This window comes from Boleophthalmus pectinirostris, unplaced genomic scaffold, assembly GCF_026225935.1.
Source record: "Boleophthalmus pectinirostris isolate CB_2022bp ecotype Guang Dong unplaced genomic scaffold, ASM2622593v1 HiC_scaffold_18, whole genome shotgun sequence".
Lineage (NCBI taxonomy): Eukaryota > Metazoa > Chordata > Actinopteri > Gobiiformes > Gobiidae > Boleophthalmus > Boleophthalmus pectinirostris.
In genome coordinates, this window is record NW_026571133.1 from 14656062 (window position 1) to 14683513 (window position 27452).

The 27452-nt window shown below is 36.4% G+C and overlaps 1 protein-coding gene across 1 annotated transcript in view; it reads right to left on the reverse strand.

Annotated features, from left to right (window-relative positions):
* Positions 1–719: 719 nt before the first annotated feature.
* The window catches only part of ano2b (anoctamin 2b), a 68785-nt gene continuing 42052 nt past the window's right edge, over positions 720–27452 (reverse strand). Inside the window, exons 16-27 of the mRNA XM_055153458.1 lie at positions 26166–26249; positions 19361–19435; positions 18686–18887; positions 17253–17364; positions 17109–17166; positions 16518–16618; positions 13913–14052; positions 11640–11792; positions 10885–10937; positions 9873–10051; positions 3718–3823; positions 720–1426 (exon numbers count right to left, since the gene is read on the reverse strand). Coding sequence (XP_055009433.1) covers positions 1049–1426; positions 3718–3823; positions 9873–10051; positions 10885–10937; positions 11640–11792; positions 13913–14052; positions 16518–16618; positions 17109–17166; positions 17253–17364; positions 18686–18887; positions 19361–19435; positions 26166–26249 — 1641 coding nt within the window. The 3' untranslated portion in view covers positions 720–1048. The remainder of the gene's footprint in view (positions 1427–3717; positions 3824–9872; positions 10052–10884; positions 10938–11639; positions 11793–13912; positions 14053–16517; positions 16619–17108; positions 17167–17252; positions 17365–18685; positions 18888–19360; positions 19436–26165; positions 26250–27452) is intronic.

Consider the following 27452-nt stretch of genomic DNA (forward strand, 5'->3'; position numbering starts at 1 on the left):
TTCGATAGGATATGGCAGTGTATTGCAAATATTTTAGGAATGTGTGAGTTCAGTTTGGTGCGTCAGAATAAAGGAATGCCAATGAAGTTTCCAGTGAAAACCTGTATTTACAAAGTTAGACATTGTAAGAGTAAATCTACAGTCTGTAAATGTCTATGACTAGAAAATGCTCCTAAACTAAACTTGGACTGGTGTCTACAGTGGCAGTGCACCACATTGGCATATCGTCCATATATAAGTAAGCGGTTATCAGCAGCAGTAGTAACCTTACTCTGAAAATAGCATTTCAGATAAATCATTACAATATAAATAAATCTTGCCAGCTTACAGGTCTATCCAAAAATAAATAAATAAAATAAAATAAAACATGGCAGAGGATTAGGACAACTGTCAAAATTTAAGATTAATGATGAAGTATTGAAGAACTGTGAAGAACTAATTCTTATTAGGCCTATTATAATTATTATGTCATATGAAACAGCTACTAAATAACATTTTATAAGACATGTAATAATTTATAAACGCGTCTAATAATTTTTTTCATGTCATTTGTAATCGTTCCCATTAATTTAAAAAGCATTATAACCAAATTGAAAATTGAAAATAAATAAATTATTATTATTATTATTATTATTATTATTATTATTATTATTATTATTATTAATATATATAATATTATTATTAATAATAATAATAATAATAATAATAAATGTATTCCAGTTAGCCTAATCCTCTTCCATAGTATTAATAAATTATCTACGAGTAATACAAAATAACACAAAATATTTGCTACTGTCGGCTTGATAAACATTAGGTCATTACTATCACACACTTCAGGGACTTTCAGACCTCACTCTCTCTCTCTATCCGAACTGTGGCCAATTAAAAGCCATTATTGCTTGTCTACGCTATGAAGCTTATCTGCCTCACTATTTATACCAAAAAACATGTATTTGAACAGTCTTTGAGTAGAAAGCAAGTCTTTTAAGTCCATGTTCATCCTTTTTGAACATAACAAAACAAATCGTCTTTTTTCGTAAGCCACCTGTTAAACCGCGGTATGCACGGAGTTGTCATTCTCACTACTGGCTGCCTTTCTGCTGAACTGGCTGAAGCTAGCAGCCCTGCATCGTGCCCTAGGAAACCCCTCGGCATCACGGGCAGAGGCCTGGGTATTGAGGGGGGGCAGGGTGCTGTATCGACCCAGAGGAGCGAGGCCTTGTCCCGATTGGAGCATAGTGCTGCATGATTGGAGGTTGGCCCCATCTTTGTTGAATAAACTCTGGATCAGTTGGAACTTCTCCTTCTCCTCCTGTAGAAATAAATCCACCAGCAGTTTCTTCTCGCGTTTGAGCTGCTCTACGATGGTTTTGGGGACGTCAGGGATCACCCAGGCGACCACCAGGCTCAGGAACATCACCAGGTTCTGACAAGAGAAAGAAATTTGCCTTAATTTTAGAAAATACAGATGACAAAAAATCTGAAAAGTTAACCAAACATTAAGCTGTACTCACACCACAACAAAACTGGGACTAAATCAATCAATCAAACTTTATTTATAAAGCACTTTTCCAGAACCAAATCCAGAACTAAACCTGGACTACACCATGACACAGGACAAGAACAGGCCAAAACCAGGTCTACAACAGAACTAAACCAGGATCAAAGTAATAAAAGTGTGACTGCAGCCTTAGGCCGAGGAATCACACCACTATAGATAATAAGCCTAGTCTTGAAATGACAATTTATTTTATTCTCAAATATTTTTGTTGTAAAACTCTATAATACAGTGCGTTCATTTTGTGCTGGTATACAATATCTTGAGATATTTCTGGTAATACAGGATAATCTAATTTCATCAAAACTTATTAAAGTCAACCTGTAGTGTAACATACTGGGTTTACAACATCCATCTTCTGTCTATCACCATTACTGTATGTCTCATTTGTATACTTTATCCTGAAGTTGGTTGTACTGATCAGTGTTACTGCTGCCTCCTCTGCCCTGTGTTAAGGTGCAGGACCTGGCTCAAGCTCTCTGATTGGCCAGCTAGTAGCCAATCAGACTTCACTTGTTCCTAGTTTGTTTTTTTTTCTTTCTTTTTTTAGATCGCATAGACTAGGCTTTTGATTTCTTTACTTTCGTAGCGTAGGTTTTAGTATGGCCCTGTTTAGTTATACTTTCTGTTCTTTTCTATGGTAGAACTGGCATGTGCCTCCTCCCACCAACTTTAGTTTTTTGTACACCTTGGTGAATGTTTGGCCTCACAAAATACACTTGCCAAACTATTTTTTTTTATTTTTTTTTGACTCAGTCTCAGTCTCAATGATTGTTTTATAACAGTTGTGTCCCTTGTCGGATAGGGGACATAACAATCAGAATCAAAGAAATGATTATTGCCAATGTCTAAGAACAGTTTCATGTAAATGTAATAACAGGCATGCAATATAAAACAACTAAATCAAGAAAAAAATTAAATATCATTGACTCTATATATACAGTAAATGGACATTGCTGATTCACTGACGTTCCAAATAGGAAGTGTTCATGTGGACACACTTCTGGCTTCATCAACTCTTGTCACCTCTCTCTCTGTAACTGCTGCAGTGTGTTTTGTCATTTTGATCTTAAAATGTTTGTATTGGCCCGCTCTACATGACCCTGGTGTTTTAATTTCACTATTTTGTACATAAATACAAAATTTACGTACTCCAAATTTGCTCCCTTATACACTTAGTCCACTTCTTTATATAGTCTATGGGGCAAATTTACATAACAGTGCAGAACTAGCTGGGCAAATAAAAAGTAAAAGCATACAGAATTATTTGGGATTTTTTTTTTTTTTTTTTTTTACATGCTTTCATTCATGACAAAATACAGTTCATGCAAAATGGTCCCATGTGAGTCTACTGCAATGTAAATGTCTTGAGGTTCTGAAGGTTACACAAACTTTTCTGACACCAAGGTTAAGTTATAGAAATCTGTGTGTGACTGCAGTGAAGTGTGTAGATCCCATGTGCTGAAGGACGCTGGACAGATGTGAGCAATGAAACTATGCATCTGTTTATACCTCCAGCCTTTGGACATTTACTCATTTACTCGACCATCTGGGAACATTTCAGACATGATGAGTACAATCAGGCTTCTCAATGACAAATGACTGGCCCACACACATCCACCTATATTCACCCTATACGTATATACTTCAATACTCACTTTCTTTTGGTTATATAATAATGTTTAGAGGATGTAAGTAACAAAACTCCAAAAAAGTGCTTTGTTTGTGATTGCGTATAATTCATTAAAGGTGATATGTGCAACTTTCCAGGTGGAGTGTAAATCAACAGCCTCCCTCCATAAAGATGTTGCTGCTTTGCCTGGAATTTTTCACAGTACGGCATTACATACATATCTTGTATTTATTCAATTAATGGCAGTCGGAGTAACATGACAGAGGCGACAATGGCTTAGCTCCCAAAGATGAATACTGTTGTTGTGTCCTTGGGCAAGACACCCAGTGGGTGCACACTGGTGTGTGTACATGAATGGGTGAGTGGTTCCTTGATGTAGAGCGCTTTGGAAAAGCCTTATATAAAAATGTGACAAAGCAAAGCAATGGCATCTCCATAGTGACAAGCTCATGTAGTAGTATGTTTATTGTAGACTTTAGATGGGAATCCTAAACCAATCATTGACATTCCTCTTAAGTTATCTCACCTGGAAAAGAATGACGAAGGCCAGTCTGGCAGCCAGCACGCACCAGTAGTGTTTGGAGAACTGATAGGCATCTGGAGACCAGGGAGGTTCTCTGTAATCTTTATACCTGTAACACAACAACAAAGGATTCATTAGAAGTGGAGGTTACTTAAACTACGGATTTTCAACTAGCCTTTCAACTAGAGGTGTTGCCAGGTGTGTCTTGGAAAAAATCCAATTTAAATTAACAAGTTCACGAAAGGATTTAACACCTTTTACTACCCCCATGTCCTGGGAAACACAAAAGCAGCACACTGGCTTATGTTATATATATATATACAGGCTATACTGGTTATATTATACTGACTTATATTTTTTTTCTACATTACTCTCTTAAGTTTAATACGAAACATACATTTGTTCCATTAGCTTCCAAGCTGTATTATGTTTACTTCTACAGATCTGCTCTGTAGAAGTTTCATTGTATTTCATACAATGACAATAAATAAATCTAAACTTTGTGGTGGAAGGTCAATCAAATGCTTTTCTTGATGGAGATGTTATTGCTTTGTCTGGAATGTTTCACAGTATGGTACCAAACCAGACCAAGTCACAGGTCAGATCTGTGGAAAGGCAACCCTACTCACAGCCAGAATGCCAGTTTTCTAGGTATTTCTGAGCTATAAAACTGCCTGTAATTTAATAAATGAAAGTTATAGCTATTTAAAGGTCATACTGTGGAACAATCCAAGCAGAGCAATAGCATATCCATAGAACGGACCCCAACCAAAAAGTTACACAGTGCACCTTTAAAGTCTGGACTCTTACAGACCACATACTTTCACTGACGGAGTATTGACAATGTGCTTCCCAAATAAAAAAGATCTGCTGACTGTTGACAATTCAGAATTACTCAATCTCCATCTTGATTGGAATCCTATTATTTGCATAGCTTTAGCACATAGGGTTTTAATCTTAGGCTATAAAATAAGAGGCTTATGTCATTTTGTTTATAGTGATGATTAGCGGGATTCCTTTCCTTTGACATCTCTGCAGTAAACACATTTAATTGGACTCAAGAACAAACAACCAAACTAAACCACATGTGATGTCTGGCTTCAGTGGAAAGACCATTTCCAGGAAGCATTATTTTGGCAGCACACCTTAATTTACAGGTGAAAATAGCAGCATGCATGTGTCTTTTTACCAGAAATGGGGTAATTTATTTAACCTGGCCAGTTTAAATTTGAAGCCATTAACAACCACAGCATGTTTCAGCATTGCTTTTACTTCTGTATTTAGATTTATTCAACTAGTGGTGCAGCGACACAGGCAATGTTGGTTTAGTAACCATAAATTGTATATAAATGGACATAGGGCTAGCCACCATGTTCCAAATAGGAAGTTTGCATGCAGGATCTTCTGGCGCCTACTGACCCATTGACTAACATTAGAATATTGTCTCCCCTCTGTCTGTACATGCTGCTGTGAGCCTTGTTATTTTGGTCTTAAAATGTTCATATAAACCCACTCTACATAAGCCTGGTGTTTTTTATTTATTTTTATTTGTTTCCCTTATTTTGTTTGTGTTAGCATAGCAAGCTTCATTTGAGTGACACTGAATGCTGTGGGTGACGTAACACTTGCTTAGTCCACTTTTTTATACAGGCTATGGAAGTAACTGAATACAGTTACTTTTCGAAAAATCAATGAAATACATATAGGTACCTGATCAATTTAGGCTTCAAACTGCACAAAATTGAGAGATCGTTGCTCCTATAGCATGTGCATGTGTGGGTTTTCCTTCTGTAATTAGTGATAGGAAATGTATAACAAGCTGTTTTAATCCTATGTTGAGTCCTTACACTACAAGTATTCTAAGTGTTCAGAATACAGTGCTCTGATTGGACCATGTATCAGAATACGTTACAAAACACATTTTAATGCAGGTATTCATTATTCTGTAACTAAATACATTTTCAAAGTATCCTTCTCATCACTGTACATAAGCATGCCCATATATGGAACTTTAACGTCCCCACAAAAGTATTAAGTAACTTACATTAATCTCCACAAAGCCAGTGAAAGGTCTTATCTTTAGTTTTTAATCTTCATTTTCTGCTGTGGTTTTAGTGAGATTCATGATTGTTCCTATGTCTGGTCCATATACAGTAGTACACTATTTGACAGAGCACATCTGGAGTGTACACTGCTTCATTGTCAAAGTGAGGATGCTCCCTCCCACACCACTTCTGTGACTGCTGTGAGGAGAAAACCATTGGACTAACACAAAGATCGGCATTATGGTAAAGACAGAACAAGACTAGTGTTCAAATGATCCATGCATGCAAGTTGTTTAAATGGACGATGTGAAAGAGGATCATGATTTACCAGAAATTTAAATTTATTACAAAGTGAAGACAGAATTGTGCTTAAAAAGGGCATGTAATAAAATGAAAATAGACCAGGTATAAATTACACAAGTGCAAAAAATGTCACTTTGTACCCTAATCTCTCTCAAAAAACTTTCTCAACTTAAAGGTGCACTGTGCAAGTTTTCTAGTGGTGGTCCGCTACATACCATACTTTTCTCCATGGAGATGTTGTTGCTTTGCCTGGAATGTGCCATAGTATGACTTTAAACATTTCCATTTAGCATTTATTCATAGCAGGTTTTTCTTTTGCTCAAAAATACAATTCCTTCTGTGAATATCTGAACTGTAATGTAGCGTAGTGCTGAGACCTGCTTGCCCTCGGGATAGATATGTTTGATTTATATTGTGGAACATTCTAGACAAAGCAATAACATTTCCATGGAGACATCAGGTGAAATGTTATACAGTACACCTTTCATTGCACAAGTGACAGGAAGGGCATCTGACATATACACCAAATAAAAAAGAAACACGAAAAAAAAAAAAAAAAATCAATATTGTTGCGCAAGAATAGCCAATGAAAGCACGCCAGACCACAAATAGAAACGTAAACCATTTAAATCAGACCTAACATTGTGGTATTTCAGTTCTCATGTCAATCAAGATCCTTATCAAACTTTTCCATATCGAGAAAAGGGACAAATACAAGTTATGACAAGTTTCCCATCGCATCCCTGAGAGCTTTTGACCAGTCTGATTGAGCTGAGGCCTCTCTATCTTTATAAAGGAGGGCAGAGAGTTAGCACTGCTCATACTTTCTCCTTATACAGCCAGGCAGCCCTCTGGAATCTGCTTTTCACTCTTCTCTCTTTGATCTATTTATCCACATGCTAATTCAATCGCTGCAAACTGTTTTACACGAGTGGACCGCCCCGCACATCCTCTCCTCCTCCCTCCTCCACCTCGAGTCAACTGTCTCTTCACTTTTCTGGGTGGCACTGAATAAAAAAAAAAAAAAAAAAAAGAGTACAGAACATTCCTGTTTTATTAGACTCCATGTTTGGGTATGGAGAAGCATCAAGCTAAAGATCGTCCTGAATTGGACTGAGTTACTGTGGGAGAAGGTTGAGATGAGGCTGCCCCAATAGAGCTTAAAATAAATGTCAAAGTAGTCTAGACGATAAAACAAGATACCATGGAGACAGATTATCAATTCAGCCTCAAAAAAACAAATTTTAAGTGAAGCATTAGCCAAAAAGATATAAAAAAGTAAACAAAAGTCATAGAACAAATTGATGGAAGTAAATGCATTTGTTACACGATGGTGTCAGAATACTTTAGAATAAACAAGTGTATTATTTATAATCTCAATTGGAGCTCTATATACATGCAAACTCTACACACTGGACTTTTGCAGGTGAGTGTTTTAGCGACTTAGTCAACAGCCACAGCTTATGTTGATGATTTCTGAAATAAAGTTAAATGTGTAAAGTTAAATGCGTAATTATACAGTTTGGACATGTGTACAGGATGTATTATAAATATGTTGGGAGTAAAGAATGCAGCAGGGAAGGTAGAAAAAAATCAAAGTGTAGATGTACAAATATATGGGTACTTCTTGCATAACCTAGGATACTGTTATTATGTCCTAGGGCAACTTGACTATTTTAGCGCTTCCTCTTGGGTGTGTGAAAGAGAGACAATTAGAGAGCAGGGCAGAGAGGGTGATGAGCAAGAGTGAAAAGTGAGGGTGTGAGTTTGTATGTTTGTTATATTTTGATATTTGAGTCTCTTGATACATGCATTGTATTTATTGCTCTTTCATGCAATAATCCCACTGCTTTTTAGTGAATAGTTTTAAAAGGCCTTCTGGGGACTGGTGTTGTGAATTAGCCTTGGCTACTGAATTGTTATTTTATGTTTATGTCTGTCCGTATTCAAATAAACAATAAATAAATAAATAAAGTAATTAATTCAAATGGCAGAAGCACGTGTGGCTCCGGTTATCACTACAGAGGTGCATTGAACAAAGCGCTTAAGAGGTGTAAGTGCAGAGTTATCCAGGATTCTATATATCAGTCGAATTGAGGCTAGTCTTTGTATATTATCAAAGTTGAGCAGTACATTTGTATGTATGTATATTTTTGTAGGACATGGTAGTGGCGGTGTTTTTGTGGTTTCGAGTCTAGGATTTTTAGGGATTGCTTCTGAAGTGCTTCCAATGCCCTCAGGGTAGACTTGGCTGTCGTGTTAGTCTGTTATAAAAACAGGACATAATAATTATTGCATTAAAAAATTTAATTATAAGCTGTAGTTCATATTAAACTTTTTGTGCAGTATTGTGATTATCTGCTCTTCCAAATGTACAACCCCATCCCATACAGAACCAAGCATACGTTGAATATTCAGATCAGTTTACAGTTGTGAATGAGTTCCTTGAGCAGCCTTCATAGCAGACACGCCCTGCTCCTCCTCCTTCTCCTCCTCCTCTCTCACACAAACCCCACACAGAGCATCTCTTGGCTCATCTTCAGTTTGATTTCACGCCTCTCCATTTCTATGTGAGTCCGCATGTCCACGGCCTGACGCACAGGCTGCCCAGCACAGAAGCACTATTCTTTTATACTGTAACTCTGTGTTTCTTATGCAACCCAGGTCAAACTCAGCTGTACTTGACCAGCGGCGTTGGTGACCTCTCCCTCTATAGCTCTTTATGGTGGGATAATGAGGGAGATGTTTGCTACTGTCATAAGTGAAAGTACAAACACACAATGGGGCAGTGTCTCAGATGAGGACAATACAGCTGCAAAGAGATTGTGGGAATCTGCTTTCATCCCACTCTGTCTGGAGTCTATGGTAACAAGCAGGACAATATGTTTACATACACCAGCAAAGTCAATACATCAATGTCAAATATGCAGCCCGACAAACACACAGTATTAGACAGTAGACACTTGTTCATAATAACTCTATCTAAGTGTATATCAAATGACTCTCATGATGGATTTCCTGTTACACTAATTTTAATAATGATAATGCATCACATTTTTATTGCACTTCGCATGCGTGACAAGCCTCTCATAGTATTATACTGGAGTCATTATTCATTCACTTGGTGGTGGTAAGCTTCTTCAGTAACCACTGTTGCCTCGGGGTAGACTGACAGAAGCTGCCAAATTTGTCAATCTGTGCCATCAGCCCCACCACCAGTCACTCACGCACCCCATTCATGCCAGGCTACGAGGAAACACTGAGTACTCATGCAAAGTGAACATGCGAATCTGTCATCAAAATATAGTTAAAAGGGAACCAAAGTATTATGTTGCTTTGAAGTTGTGATGCAACAATTAAAAAGGGAACTGTACAGAAAAGTTTGAGATGAAAAGCTTGTTTTGTTTTTATCTAGCTTTAGTTTATATAGCATATTGATTGAAATATATTGTAATATGAAATAATATTGTTATTCAAGCTAACAACCTAATATCAATGTTCTTGACACTTAATTTAATCCCAAGCTCGATTAACTACGCAAATGTACAAACGCAGCCAGTGGTGCGCTATGACTCACACAGGACGGTCCTGGGCGGACATTAGTGCATCACAGACTGCATCACAGACTGCATACATTTAAAGATGTTCTCATCTTAAAGAGCAAGTTTTCATTTAGTTTCATTTAGTTTAGTTTTCGATGCTTGTTTTTTACTTTGGTTAGTTGAATAATCTATTAGCTATTATAATATACCATATCAGTAGAGCAGCATCGCCTGTATTGAATATTGTATGGTGTAACATATGTCTCACCTGCACACAGAGATGTCCCCATGCTCAGTGCTCTCTGGGGCTGTCCCTGATTTGAAGTTGGACACGTTGAAATAGGACAGAGTGTGGTCTATGAACCCGTGCATGGTTCCGGTGGGACTGTAGACGTACTGATAGACCAGGCGCGGGATGAAGTCTGAAGTGAACGAGATCACAAAGGCCTGCAAGATGGAGGACAACTCACGTAATACAAGTTTAATTATATTTTAATAATTTGGCTTCATTTACTTTAATGCTGTAAAATGGGTTTACAGAGATGCCGTTCCTAAAACACCAATCTACAGAAAATGTTTGGTGAGTGGAGTCCGCAGGTGGCAGTAGACACTTGGTACAGTTATACACTAGGATTAGATGTCTGTTAATATGTTAGAAAAATAAAGATGACTTTTGTCCATGTGATTTATGAATTGTTATGGTAACAGTCATTATTTTTCCATCAATCTGAAACCCAAGGCTGGAAAATTGACCTAACCCATCTAAATAGTAAATATAACGTAACTCAATTTTAGTCATTGCCATGAGAAGTTTGTTAGGCCTGTAAAGTACAAAACAAATCAGATACACTGTTATTCTTATATAAACCAACTGTATGTAGATTACTATTTCAGGGATCTTTGTTTACAATGACAGCTCGGATACTGCACTTGTGGGAATTGAATTTGGGACTCTTCCTCTGTGACCAATGTTAAGCCTATAACTCCAGCTTAATAATAAATACCTTTTTAGGAAGTCCAGCTCGATACTGCCTGGTATTAAAAGTAAACGGAAAAGGATTTGGTTGCCAGGCTCCAGACAAATCCTAAACAAAACTTTGCTCAAATCCCATGAAGACAGAATCAGCCAGGCCTTGACCTCCTCTTGTTATTAACATGTCATGTATAACAGTGGATCTATAGGACTCTGAGTAACACTAAAGCTAGCTGATCTATGCTACTTTTATGGAAGGTGGATGCTAAATTTAGAGGTGGACAGGATTTGTATAGAAAATACTTACATTAATGATAACAGAGAACTTGCCCATTCCGCTCAATATGTTGTACCAAACACCTGTAGAAAAAATAGTGTAAGTCAAAATGGAGGAAAACCATACACTGTACAAAGAAGTGGACTAAGGGAGTGTGGCATCGCTCATAGCATTCAGCTCTAGTCAAAGGAGGCTCATGATGCTAGAGGTTATAGGAACGAATTTGGAGCCGGGTCCATATTAGAAATAGGAATTTGCTTAAGTACTAAACAGTGAAATAAAAGCACCAGGATCATGTAGAGCAGGTTAATAGGAACATTTAAAACCAAAATGATGAGGTTCCTGCGGTATTTACAGAGAAAGAGGTGACAGTTTTACATTGTAAAATAAATTGTCCACTTCATTCACTTACTATTTGGAATGCATGAGGTAAGCAGGTTAGCTATGTCCATTTATATGCAATCTATAAGGAAAACATGTGAATGTTTAAACTACTGTGCCATAATTAATGCTGTGTGATATCAATAAAAACTAAACCTGGACCAAATCAGGGCAAAACAAGGACTAGAATTGGATTGGACTAGAAAGAGTCCAATGTAAGACCAAGAAAAAGCAACTCTAAACACAATCTGAGACAGCCAATTCTGTACACAGACCGAGACATAAACCAGATATAAACAAGGTCAAGACCAGAATTTAATGTTATTTATAGTCCAGGGTATCAGATTTAAGCTTTAAAGCACTAAGCAAACTAAATCACATATTTTGAACACTTGAACACTTACCAATATCCTTGGCTCTAGCTGCCACTGGGCGTCGAAGTTCAGTCACAAACTTCTTTGCGTCCAAACGAATCTCGATGACGTTATTGAGCAGAGCGAAGAGAGGAGCCAAAGGGAAGGAAGCCACAAACAGGGACACAAACCCAAACTGGATAACTAGATAAAACATGAGGATGGAGAATTATTAACAAAAATGTAAACGTTATCATAGCGAAATTCATTACAAGTTAATATTAATATGTGATAATATTACATCATATTTTTCATTTAATGAATACGATATCTTTGCTTTTTGTTTGTTTTCCATTGAAATTATAAAAACATATTGTGACATTTGACCGCCATTTGACATCTGTCTCACTGTCTCTTTCGAATAAGCCTTTATTGAGTCTGAAACTTATCCTGCTTTCTTTGCTTTACTCTTCTTTATTTTAAGAAATTAGTCTACAGTCCAAAGTTTGTTGACATTTCATTCATATGAGTACTCTGGGTCAGTGTAGGCCTACTGAGGTTAAATCCACAGAAGACAAAGATGTGTAAACTTTCTTGTTTGTGTAGATAGGGTTACTAGATTGAAAAATACATGACTTGACTTCCAGAAATATCATTGACACAGCATCGCTATTTATTTGTATTTGCTGCAGAAAGCACATCTCAAGTGATATGATTTTGGTGTGGGGGCAGTTAAAGGAAATATCAGCCAGTGTTGTCAGACTTTTAATTCATGGCAAAAAGTTGGGAGCTAAATATGAACAGTTAACATTTTACCAGGATTTTTACCAGGTCAGTGTTTCAGAAGGTGCAAGTGGCCATACTTTGACATGGTTCTATTTACAAAGTGCACAGTCTATACTTAAAGGGCCCATAATCCACTATTTTCTGATCTATATGTTGTTGTTTCCTCATCACAAACATACTTGAAGCTGTGTTTTGTTTCATTCACACACAACCCCTGCATATTTAGGAGTTCATCAAATATTCTGCTCCGATCTTGTAATGGCATGTGGTAATACAAGTGCTCCACTGTGTTTTTAAACTCTATATGCCTTCACTTGAATCATTTGGTTGATTTCAGCTCTGGAATTGCCAGTCTCTACTGAAATAAACTACTACTACATGGCATTACAAGGTGGAAACAAGGTGAGTGGACTTTGGAGATGTAGATAGACTACTCAATAGATTACTCAAATATGTGTGAATAAAAAATAAATAAACTCCAACTCCAGGTATGTTTTTGATGAGGTAACAATATTCTAACATGGTTAAAAGCGCACAAGAAATAATTTTGCATAATATAGCACCTTTAAGATAAAACACTGAATAGTTAATTGTTCATCACTAAAGTTTAAACAACAGCAGCTATTTCAATCATTAGACTTCCAAAGGATTAGCTGCTAACTGTGTACAGCGTCATTTACATTTGCACATTTTACACACTTGTTTGACTGATCGATATCGACGTATTTGAGACGGGTTATTTCCTTGAGAGTGAAACGTGAGTGTGGGGGGGTGACAGAGGAACTTTAGCCTTGTGGGAACAGGGGATTCCAGCACTCTGAGACTGACGGCTGCAGCTTCGAGCGGCTCCCACACAAAGAAACACGGGGAGAAAACAGCAGAGGACACAGGTTTGAATGCTACAGTGCAGGCCCCTCCTCCACATACTTGAATATACCTGAATATAGCTGTAACTGTGAACTACACGAGAGGTGGATGGGTTCAAAGGGGGCACATGGCTTCCTTGTGTTTCATATCTATTTAATAGAAACAATTAGCAATAACTGGGTAATATTGTTTTTTTTAGATTCAGGAATGTGATTGATTTCTTACTCACAGATGGGGGACATGCTGGTTAGCCATAGTTGGCCCAGACAGTTTCATAATGTTTGAATTTTACTTATATACACCTGTTTTGTAGTTACTTGAGAGATTAAAAAATAACTTATTCTCTTATTTTATTACTGTATTTTTGTAAAAATAATACATAAATGCTGTTTTCAAATACTTAAAGCTCTAGTATTAGAATCAGTATCAGAACTGAAAGAGCTGGATTAGTGCATCCCTAGTTTTAAATACTTATCATTTATTAGGTTTATACAGAGAGGACAAAAAGCAGTGTCTCTTAAATTCTCATGTTCTAATGTCTGAAAAGCCTATTAAGCCTGTAGTTTTAACAAACTTTTGAAAAGCATGTCATTCTTTGTCACTGTATGATCTGCATGATTTCCATTTATACACAAATGATGCAAAGACTGCAAACATGGCTGCAGACGTACTCATCTCCATGTACTCTGGGGTCAGTCCCTCAAACGGGGCGAGGGCATAGTCCAGGGTCCACTGTCGGGGATGGTCCTCCTGCTTCTGCTCCACCACAGTGCCTTTGTCCCTCAGGGTCCGAACCAGCTTCTTCAACTTACTGACAAAGGAGAGAGACAACATAGTAAACTATCAGAACAAAACACAAGTGCAGTTAATATTTCATTATTTTAAGCAGGCCAATAATGTTTTGCTATCACAACACAAAAGCACAGGTCCTATACTATGCAAAATTGACTCTTGTGAATTTTGGGTGATGTTATAGTGCTGTTACCTCACCATATTTTGTTTCATTAACATGTGTTTGAGTAATCCTTAATTATTAGTCTATTTAAATCTCCAAAGCTCAAAATGCTCTGTTCCACCTTGAAGCAGTAGTTTTCAAGTTAACAGCTGCCTTTTACTTTTTGTTCACTAGAGATTCCAGAGCTGAAATTATCCAAATGATTCTAGTGAAAGGGTATTGAGTTTAAAAACACAGGGGAGCACTTCCTGCAGTTCGATACGACATCACAAAGTGGAGTGTTTTCTGTTTGAGAGCTCAGCCTAAACCTAATACACAGAGTTTATGAGTTAAACAAGTGTGAATGAATGAGAAAGCAACATTATAGCATAAATCAGAAGTAGTATAATAGGCCTTTTAATTCAGGTACAGGTGTTACATAGGGGACCTTTAATATAAACTTGTCTGAAACATGTATGTGATTTCACAGCGTTGCGTTGCTTTGGGGCATCCTTTGGAGCATATACAAGGCTGGTATGAAGCTGGTATGAGGACATGTGTTGGAGCTCGCTGTTGCCCTGGGATAAGGCCGACGAGCTGACGAGATTCACCTCAGAGTTCAGGGTTAAATGGAGCTCAAAGCTACAGTAACAACACTGCCCCGAGTCTGACAGCTGACCTTTGACCTTTGGGATCTGAACACCAAACCGTGAATTGCAGAGAGCAGCTATGAGTGGTATGTTAAAGGGAAGACAAAAGAAAATGTGTCTGTAAAGATATATGGGTCATGTGGAATAAATGTTTCAGGACCAGGATTTTATTTAAAGGAAAATAAATAAATATAAACCATATTCCTCACATGAAACTAATTTCAGACATTCTTTCATTACATCCACCACCTCTCACAGCTCAGTCCTTCTAAACATGTGTTCATTATGCATCTACTGTACATTTACAGGATTGTACTGACCTCATCACCTTCAGGAAAAATCTCAAGACTCATCTATTTAGAATATGGGTCCGGTCAAATGGTAATGGAGGGAAACAGGGGCAGATTTTTTAAATTCAAATAGCTCTTATTCAGAAACTAGAGTGACTATTGAAATAAGTAAGGTATTAGAATGTAGGAAAGAGTTAGCACTCCAACAGGGTAAAGTTAACCCTGTGATATTCTTTCAAGTTGTTGACAAAAAATTTAAAAACTCATTTCGGTAAAGGACGGAATGAAATATGCAGCACCTTTTGGGCAATAAATACAAACAGTGATAACTACCGGTTCTCACTTACATATCCTTAACAGACTGGTTTGAATATTTGCTTCATATAGTTTTCTACCATATGGTACAAGATTAGGTTGAAAAACCTCTTACTTTTTGAGTAATGAGATTTTTTTATTAAGAAAGGTCATGGTATCGGAGGGAAAAGTAACGGAGGGAAAATTGTGCAAGCAAGTAGAAGGTGCATGATTTTGCATAATTTGTCAACTTTTTTCTTCCGAATACTTTAATATTACTTCAAAATGAAAGGACTTCAAAAGATTCTAGTGAAGGTGTATAGAGTTTAAAAACACATTGGGTACTTTATATATTACCACATGACATAAAAAGATGGAACAGAGTGTTTTCGGTTAGAGAGAGAAAAACCTAAAGGAGAGATATGCTCTTTTGTTTTAATATTTGTTCTGAGTGTCTTGAAAAACACTATATATATATAAAATGTAAGATTTTCCAGGTTGCCACTGTATATAATAATGGATTTCTACAGCTTTTATGGACACTTAAAATTCTCTACACTCAAGGGTCAATATAATCAATATAATATTATTCTGATGAGAAATTTAGAAATAAAAAGAAGTCATTTCAAATAAATCAGTTAAAGTTTACTCAAACATGTGTGAATGAATCTAAACACAATTCCAGGTATGTTTTTCAAGGAGGTAACAACATTATAACATGGCTCACAGGAGCCAATTTTGCTTAATATATTATATATATTATTTTATCATTCAGAAAGTTTGATTTGATAATAATAACAATGGTTACTTCATAGTTATTATGAAAGAAATGAGTAATCATCTTGAATAATCAAAAAACATACTCTCTCACTGTAAGAAGCACACTAACATTTGACCTTGGATAATGGTGCCAAACTGCTGACTGCACATCTGAGCCAAAATCCTCTCTGACCACCACCATCAATCTCTCACATATCACATTAAAACATAAGCAAACATGGCCAAACCTGGGACTGAACTGCCAATGGTTCAATGGAGTTGTAATAATAAACACTCACGGTATTTTAAAATTATAATTTAAAAAAAAAAAAAAAAAAAAAACACTCACGGTATTCCAATCTCAAAAATGTTGTTCTGAATAAGCTGCTTCCCCAACATGATGATACTGAGCTGGATGCATAACTCAATCAGGCAGCCTCCAGGGGCACACTGTGGAAAATTAACACAGGAATTAATGACATAATGGCATAATCTTAATAATATAAACATAATATAAAATTAGCTTGTAAGAATATACATGAATTGGCTAAAAACACAACAATACATTTTATTTTTACTTCCATATATTTATATTTTATATTTACTTGCACATATGTAATTGTATAATTATGCCTTATTTGACACCAGTCTTTTGCTATTTTTGCCACTTATTTTGAGTTTATTATAACATACAATTTTTTGCTCTTTGTTATATTATGATGTGTGAGCTACTATGTCCAAATAATTCCCCATGTGAATCAATAACGTTTGTCTAAGTCTAAATATACTGAAACCATGTCCACAGTTTTTAATCAACAAATTGATTCAGTGTGAAGTTTTAAAACTACTCACAAAATATGTATTCAGGGCAAAACATTTAATTTTACATTTGACAAAAGTAAATCAGAAGTGACTAAACTAATGGAAAAAGTCAACCCACCTCTTCCATTCGATAATCATTGAAAACATAGACATAACTTCCAGGTCGACCAGCAAACCTATAATAACCAAGAAAGCACATATAAAACATACAGTATATTCATTTTTGTCTGTGCTGTATCGAGTGTCTATAAGCAGTACTGACCTTCCCTTGAAGAAAGCCACATAGAAGATGGGGGCGTAAGCGTTCATGAACTTCAGTAAAAAGGCTTTCAGAATGAGACGCTCCTCATAGTTTGTCTCTGTTTTAGGGATTTCTGGAAATAAAAGGCATAAAAACTGACTGAATTTAAGAGGTCGGTTAAGTATAAAAACTGAATCATGAGGGGGTCTTTTTCCTATTTATTTATTTATTGCTTGAATGTTTGCTTACTGTAATGTCTATTTAAGTGTTTGTTGTTATTGTTGTTGTTGTTGTTGCTGTTGTTTTAATTTATTATAAATAGGCAGAGTATTGATACTTTGCATCTGACATCATCAATATTCCCTGGATGTGTGAAGCTAACTGGAGGCTCACCTCTGTCTAAAGCTCTGTTCAACTTTAATCTAAGCTTTGTTTAAACACAGTCTGATCAGAAAGACTTGACTTAGTTAGAATTACAACAAGTGATCACACTTAACAGTACCATGAACACCCCTGTTTAAATCCACTTTGTGTTTTCTCTTGAGTTTTCAAAGTGTCTTAAAACTTTTTGGTAGTGTTTGGCAATGTGTTCTTTGTATCGTTGTGGTAACTGCTGAACATCCACAGCGTGATTTCACTGTAAAGTATCAATAAAGTCATACATTGAGTAAATTAATTTTTTGGGGTATGTACATTTATTTGTTAAACCCACTGACAGACTAATTATATACTGTAAGAACTGAACGTGCGCATTTATTATTTTTATTCCAGATTACTCTAGATAAAATATTGTGTATATGAAACACTGGCATCTCACTGTGCAACATCTCTAAACCATGATGTGATCCCTGTGATAGAAGTAGGTTAAAGTAGAGCCTCTTCACACATGCAACATTCCAGTATTAAACATTTACAATCTGTGAACAGTCAAACACAGGCTGAGTCAGGACCAACAGTGTGGTCTAGTCTGGAGATGTGGGAGATGCTATCGTCTATGAGAATATGTGGACATTTATGTTTGGAAAATTATGCTAAATCAAATAATGTCACTAACTGAAACCAACCAGAAAGCAGCAAAACATTAGTTCAATAAAAAATTCTAATTTTTAAGATCTTGTCTTGTTCTTATCATCAGCTAAGATGCTATGAATCTATTTAAATATCAGTATAAAATGTATTTTGGCTGGTAAAAAAAAATAAATAGATGCGTTTCTGCCATTATTTAAGTTCAGTTAATATTTAATTCTTCCCTCAAATAACCAGGTCATCCTTGTAAATGAGAATTGGTTCTCAATCAACCTACCTGGATAAATAAAGGGTAAATAAATGTCAGATTTTAATATATTACTAATATAACGCTTCCAGATGTTCAGTCATGTCAACTATGATTTACACGTGTATTTTTACTTTGTGATCATTCATCTGCATTGTATAATAAATAAAATGTCTTATACCAAGTTCCGTCAGCCACACTGCCACCGCTCCGTAGATCTCGTCGAGGATGAGGATCACCACCAGGTTTATCATGACCGCTGTCGCCGTGACTGTGACGCGCACGTTGGACTTCACCTCCGGGTCTGAGCTCATGGCCATCAGAGCGGACACTGTGATTCTGTAGACAATCACGCCAAAGACTGCAGAGAAGGTCAGGCCAAACTGAAAAGAAACGCAAAAGAGAAATGAATTAGTCATCAGTGAACCACATCTGTCCGATAACATTACAGCAGTGGTCAGAGTCAGGATTAATATTTAAAGTCTGAGGGACAAGGACAGTGCTCATTTTAGCACTTAAGATTACTATAGACTAGCAACAGGAAAAAGTGTTTGGTGGAATCTAGTTGAAATATTTTGAACAAAAGGTAAAACAACTCAAACTAAAACTTAACTAAACTCAAAATCAAACAACAGACAATTGTACAGCACAGTATTAATTTGAGACTGTACTAATAAAAATCAAACAAACAAAAAAAAAGAAAAGAAAATTCCACATAATTATAATTTGTTTCTGCAGTCACTAGAATTAATATTTCATTGGTCAAATCTATCTAGGTCATTTGAGTACATTAGCTTCAGTACATTTGCACATTTGTGAAAAGACTAGTAGTAATATTTAGAGTACTTAGTCTCACCATGAAGAGGATTGATGAAACATTGATGCAGTACCCAGGGAGACGATCTTTCCAGGTCAATTTCTCCACCGCAGACTGAAAGGCAAATTCATGAAAAATTTGACATTAATCCATTAATAAAGCTAAGCAAATGCACTCAGATTACCATTCATGAGGGTATCTAAATTACGAATTAAAGTTATACCTAAAATCATAAATATTATTAATTGTGATAATGTTATGTCACAATCAAAAATCATGCACAGTTTATAGATTTGTGGAGCCCATAAGACTTCAAACTCTGAAATCATGTGCAAAACCAGGAGAACACCGCCATCTAGTGACTGTAGTAGCACAATGCAAAAGTGTCACATGCAAAAAAAATTAAAACTGAACATTCAATCATAAACATGAAGAGAAGATTTGTGTACCAACAGAATTTTTTTTAATTGTTTGAATTGTCACTAAACTATAGAAAGCATATAAAAAAATATGGTGAATATCATTATACAAATTATCTATGACCAAAAATGTAATGTATGAAGAAATGTGACTTATCTTTATTAAACATTGAAACACCTCATAGCAATTACCAAGTGACAAAATGTTCTGTGTGCTTTATTCAGCTCGTAGTAAATGTATCCTCTGTATTTTCTGTGTCACAGAAAAAAACTGTGAGTACAAAGCAAAATCCCTAAGGACCCTTCTCCAGATCTTGAACTATAAAGATTTATAGTAAACTGGCTTGAAGACCGGCCAATGAGTCATTGATGAAGACTGGTGAAGGAAACCAGGGGACCTCTTCACAGAAAGTCTGAACATGCTTCAAACCCAAAACCGTTTGGTAATGGGACAAGACAGCTGCCCTCTCTGCTCTGCTTATGTTGTTTGTTACAGTGACATTACCAGTTTCCTCTGTGTCATCCCCAGTCCCCAAGCCCAGAGTAGTGTTTTGATCCTCCTGCAGAGCATCTAATTAAGAGGACATGCAGACCTTCAGAATAAATGTGTCTGTGTCAGTACAGGCTTCTGAGAGACAGGAGGAACTGGGGCACGAGTTATATTTAAACTGATGTGTCCACGGAGAGAGCAGCCCAACTCATCATCCACTAACAATAACTCACCACTATGTATACAAGGGACTTCCACTGTCCAGATCATATGAGGTACATTCAAATGTCCTATAACAGTGTTTCTCAAACTGTGGTAATTGTACCATTGGTGTACGTGGACTGCCTCTGGTGGTATACTTGGGGTCCTCTGCAGTTGTATTATATGTTTCATTTTATAATCTATTAATATTTTGACAAGTTTACTACTAGTTTAGCACTAATTTCAGTCATAATTTAAAGATGCACTGTGTAACTTTTTGGTTGGGAGGTCCATCACCTGCTTGTTTATGTCATAGCTCTGCCTGAAATGTTCCACAGTATGACATTAAACAGCTCTACCTTACATTTTTCAACTGCAGGTGGATTTATAGCTCAAAAATATCTAGAAAAACAGGCATTGACTGTGAGTGGGTTTGCCTCTCCACAGATCTGACCTGGAATTTGGTCTGGTTTAGTCTCCATGAAGATAGAAAGGCTTAATGCCATACTGTGAAACATTCCAGACAACACAACCAATCTCTATCATGGAAAAAAACATTTGACGGACCCTCCACCAGAAAAGTTCCGTAATGCATCTTTAACCCTCATATAATCTTGTCTTTTTTTTTTTTAACGTTTACCCTTTGAAAGAAATAAATTGGATGTAAGTAGTGACTCAAATGGTGTGAAATTCATGTAAGATCCAACTGACGCACAAGAGCTGTTAAGGCTGACATTTACACTAATAGCATAAAATCAGTTTCTATTTATGTTTGGTGACGTCACATATTTGGCCTGCAGTTTTCTCCTCAAACCACAGAAACTAGTGTCGAGGTGATTTAGTGACTCTTTACCCCCAGGTGAGTGAATCTGATAGAGTATTCAGCTACAGTTTACTTGGCTCCTGCATACACTACCAGTCAATAGTTTGGACACACTGTCACACTCAATATTTCTTTTCTTTTTTCTTAGTAGTTTCTGCATTTTAGATACATACCAAAGACATCAAATATCTGAAGCAAGATGTATGGGATTATTTAGTAAAGAAAAAATGTTAAATAACTCCACCAAATATTTTTTGACAAAGCAACTACTTTGAGGATTCTGTTATAAAATATATATATTTAGTAGAGTTATTTTACTTTTATTTTCTTGGCTACATAATTCCATACACCTTACTGCATATATTTGATGTCTTTTGTATGTACATGTAAATCAAATGTAGAAAGCAGTAAGCATAAAATAAACAAAACACTGAATGAGAGGGTGAGTCCAGACTTTTGACTGGTAGTGTATGTGACATTAAGAGTAAGAGAAAAATGTAGGAATGTGCAATTAAATTAATTAAGATTTTTAATCATCTTGGGTCTTTTTAATTGAGAGGTCCACAACCAGTCCTCTGCTGAGCATCTGGTTTGGAGGAGCAGAGTTCAGACATTGTTTTGAGTCATGTTTAAAGGTGCATTGTGTAACTTTTCTTGTGGAGGGTCTGTGTTTTTATGGAGATGTTTTTGCTTTGTCTAGAACAGGCATGTCCAAACTTGATCTTGATTCTTAGCATGAATAAAGACTGATGGTTCATTCTAATGTGTTAAACATGCACATATTTCAATTATTCACTGTATTGAGCACCAGTCTACGGCCCTCGATCAGCCCTCAGCTTCATCTGTGTTTAGATTTGTGGTCCTTGTTGAAAAAAGTTTGGACACCCCTGGTCTAGAATGTATCCACTGTAGACACCAAACCTATCGATCCAAAGAGAGACAACTAGGCTACGTTACAGGTCTGATCTGTGGAGAGGCAACCCTATTCACAGACAATTATTGTATTTTTGAGAAATAGAAACAATAGATATCATACCATGGAACATTTTAGGCAAAGCAGTAACATCAAGTAGGTGACAGACCCTCCACAAGAAAAGATGCACAGTGCACCTTTAAGTAATGTTTACAATCAGAAAATGCATATTGAAACATATTATTATTTGTTTTAAATAGAAAATAACATGTAAAAAAAAGTGGTTTTATATGAGGAAAAATATTATATCTCGATTCATATTTTTGTCTTATCTCCCATCCCTTAAAAAAAACTACAAAAACTTTCAAATCAAACAAACTGTAATCACAAATTACACCAAGTACTTATAAGATCCTTCCATGCTGATATAATTACAACCTACCCCCCATTCACCTTGATAGTATATGATCAGTATAATTGTGCTGTGCCTCTGTATGGGTCCAGTCGGGCTCAGGTATCAGATCGTGGCCACATGAACAGACTGGTGTGTCTCCATAGTGACAGTCGCTAATCTGGCCCTGGCTTCCTGCCCAGCATGGCTTCCTCCTACTCACCTCCCTCCTCCAGTCTCCACTCGCAACACGCTGCCTTTTCCTCCTCAATCTATATCACATTACATTAGAATCTAGAGTTATTTATCTTGCATCAGGACTAAGATCTTCATTAGATAAAAAGGGTTGTTTTATTTATTTGTGGTTTAGTTACAGTAACTTGTGAGAATGGCTATTAACAACTCACAATTGGATGCTAGCAAAGAGTGAAAGAAATGGACTTGAACAGATGGTGCACTGTTCAACTTTTCCGCAACCTGTCTGTCTACGTGGAGATGTTTTTCCCCACAATATGGTATTAAACTAATACCACAGTCTTACATTTATTAAACTGCAGGTGTTATTTATTGCTCAAAATCCATTCTTACTGTGATTAGGGTCACAAATCTAACCTGTAATTTGTATTGCAAGTCTCCATGGCCATACTGTGGAACATTCTAGGCACATCTCCACAGAGACAAGCAGGTGACAGACCCTCTGGCAGACAAGTTACACAGTGCACCTTTAAAGCCTCACCCCGTAACTCTTTAGCCAAAAAATACAGTCAAATAAAAGCCTGTGTCTTTATTTTAATTCTACCTCGTGAACTTGGCTCTGGGCCTCCTGCTGCTGCGTTCATGGAAATTTGTTGTTTTTGTGGCTATAATATTGCACGGTAATGGTATAAAAAGTATCTCTCTCAATAGACAAGAGTACATGCCACATCTGGAATGTTACACAGTGTTGCTTTAATGTACTTTTAGCCTCTACATCTCCTCTTTTGTCTTTGTAAGAGACTAAAGCACCAAAGTTTATAACCACTGAAAAAACTAGAACATTGTCTTTAAAAACACTTGTGACAATGTGTCCAGATGCTCTGATTCTCTCTCATTTGCAGCTGTTCCCATTGGCTCAGAAACCTGCCATTACACTCCCATTAGAGCTAAATAAAAGGCAATGATCACTTAATACTAGAGAACCCCACATCCGCTCCCTGTTTTGGGCACTATATTTAAATCCACCGTTCACTATTGATTTTAGGTCACACTGTTTGTACACCACAATATCAAGCAGGAATACACAATGCCAATGCGATATATATATATATATATATATATATATATATATATATATATATATATATATATATATATATATATATATATATATATATATATATATATATATTATTATTATTATTATTATTATTTTTTTTTTTTTAGGCATGTCACAATAATTACTATATCAGCTTGCCATTCAGTATAAGAAAGCTGGAATTTTGGGGGGGGTCAGTGTTTATCGTGGGGATTTTTTCTTTGCACTACTATGACATTTATTTGTTATCGGTTTGCTTTTTAAAAAGATATAAGCCGTTCAAGGTTGAATTAATATGTTAAATGCAAACTAAGTATTAAAGTGTTTCATTCTGCTGTTTATCTATTACAGCTCGAGTTTTTTGTAACAATATTGTACATTTCAAATAGTTTTTTGGTTTAAATCTGCTCTTGGAATTTTGCATCAGTGGCATAAATTACTTTCACTATTATCGTTTATCGTCTATATTTTCTTCAGCAGAATATCAAACATCAAAATATGTTATCGTGACAGGCTTACAGGGATCTAAACCAACCAACCATTTTCAACAATTACAGTACATTAAGAACAGGGCTCAAACAACTGTTACATTTAAAGACATCGTATCTTACTTTAGGAATTGTAACACTAAAATGTTGAAAATGTTGTTGTTTGAAAATCATTAACCAAAAAGGAAAAAAAAAAAAAAAACACAGGCCACTGTAAACTGGTTTGTGATAGTCCCAAGACTGAATCAGTGCTTTTCCTCTGAGAACACAGAAGTAGGTTATCTACCTCATAATCTGATCTAATCTCTAAAATGAACCATAATTTGAATCACTGCAGGAGGCTGATTATTTAATATGGAGAGCCCTGCATATTATCTTACCACAAATATGATTGAATTTGTGATGATTAGAGCAAGTTTGTGCTGTAGTTATGAACTTTTTTCCAAGCCTAAGAACCAACTGACTTGATTCATAATATAACTCATGCTTACTCTCTATAACTCATTATTACTCTGATGTGGGAAAATACTAGCCTGATTCATCAGCCAGATTCACTTTGTGGAAACCGTCTGACGTTGCAGCATTAGGATTCGTTCGCTTGACGGTAGGCGGGTACTTTTTTTATTTAACCAATCACTGCTATTTGATCGAGACATATGTAATGTGCCGGAAAGCTCAGTGGTGTCCAAGTATTTGTCAGCTTCTATGCTGATTGGCCAGTGCGCATTCTACAACTTCCACGGTTCTTGCAAACCTCCTAGAGTATTCCGATTTCTGACCTAGAAATGAAATTGAGCGGAGGCACTAGGTGGCACCAGCCTGGCAAGGAAAGTACTAGACAAAAACCTTAAAACAGCTGGTGCTCTGTTAAACATAAATATTTTAAACTTTTTTCAATGATATGAAAGAGTTGAGAGGTTAAAGGGTCCATGTTACGCTATTTTCTGATCTAATGTTATAATGTCGCCTCCTCATCACAAAATACCTGGAGCTGTTTTTTGTTTCATTCACATGTTTAACACACAATTCCTGCATAATTTTTTTAGTTCTTCTCTCAAGCAGAAAACACACTGTTCCACTTTATGATGTTATGTGGTAAAACAGCAAGTGCCCCACTGTGTTTTTAAACCCCATACACCTTCACAAGAATCATTTGGATGATTTAAGACCTGGATTTGGATTTCTCTACTGAACAAAAAATACAAGACATCACAAGTTGGAACAGAGCATTTTGAGCTTTAAAGATGTAAACAGGGTTACTCAAACATGTGTGAATATAATAATTTTGCATAATATAGGACCTTTTAACAATATGGTCTTTGTATTCTTATTGAAGGAATAAACCTGTTGTGTTATTTGAGATTTGAGAGATCCTAAAAGATAGCTGTCTTATGTGTGTAGGTTGGAACAGTTTCTTTCTTCACTAAAATAGCCCAGTCCCAGTGTAGTACAATAATGTAAGGAGGCAGTGTATCTAGTGTAGCCATGTTCAAAAATAGTTGGCAAAAGACAAAGTACATATGTGAATTATTAAGACTTTAATCTCTCTCTCATTAATATAAAAAGAGAAAGCAGAGATAGAACCGGAAGTGTGAAAAAAAGAAGAAATTATAGAGATTTTAGCCATGCTATTGAATCTAAACTTAGGTACAGTCATCAAAGTGGGAATACCTGAGCAGTCTTGTGCAGTAGGATGGGACAGGAAGAGAAGAACGAGAGACATAGCCCGCAGCAAGGAAAGAGGAAGGATAAAGAAGGAGATAGGAAGTAGAAAGTAGGAGGTAGGAGGTAGGAGAGGAGTTAGGGCGTAGGAGGGAGGAGTTACCGGTTTGCCAGCAGACATGGCAGACAGCAGTTTCTGTCTCCACCTGTCCTTCCCTGTTACTGTCCCATCCTCCTGCTTCTCCTGCTGCAAAACATGTCCACTGATTAATAAAACATAGTGACAATGCATAAGGGTTCAAAATGGAAAAAATATAAAATAAAATAAACTACACAGGGATGAATCATTTTGGATAAATATTCAATTATGATTTTATTTTTCCGATAAACAAATCAATAATGATTTGAAATTCATATGTCTGAGTGGACAGGGATACTGGAAATAATAATGAATTTATGTTTTATTCTCTTTTCCAGACCCTGACTGGCCTCACTTTACAATTTTGTGGTGCATTATTTATTCACTCCACACTTGAGCAGTTACCATTGTACCACTGTAGCCACAGCTGCCCTGGTATAGACTGAGGGAGACAAATGGAGGCAAGGAACTGCACTTTTGGCCTCTCCAACTACTACTAATAATCACTCACTACCACTTTGATATAGGTCTGTCACGATAATTACTATATCGGCTCATTGTTAAATATATGAAAGCTGGAACAATATATTTTGGGGTTCAATATTTATCATGTGTACAATGGTGGTGAGATTTTAGTTATTTTTATGTAATAACGTAAGGTTTGAGCTGTAGAGAGTAGAATAAATAAATTCTATGGCTCATCATTTGTTGCATCTCAAACATTTTAATAATACTGTCTATTTAAAAATTGATTTACTGGGACTATCATGCTTTTTTTTTTTTCATTTTAATATTATTGTTATCGGAGTCTATCTCTGTAGAAATATACCATGCTTCAAAATGTGTTCATCACAGGCCTATTTTCATATAAGACAAGATCACAACAGTCAGAGGATGCACTAGAGCCACTGCTGCCCCATCGCGGCACCTGCTGTTCCCGGCAATCTCCCATCCAAGTACTAACCAGGCCCACCCCAGGCTTAGCTCTCGAGATCATGCAGGATTGGAAATTGTCAGGTAGTACGTCATTAACTGATAAAGTAATAAAAGAATCACATGCAATGATTTTCCATCCATCTCAATTTAGCTCAGGTAAAAAGGCTCAGAGGTAAAAGTTCTTTAGTATAAAACATTTTCACCAGAGTCATAGGTATATCAAATGTGATCATCAACATTGACACAATATCACTTTACAACCAACAGTGCATCAAATGACTCCTGCTGTCAGTCACTGGATCATTCCTAGAAATCCTAACTCTGGATCATTCCTAGAAATGATTGCATCCTGCTCAATAACCCATTACTGCAAAT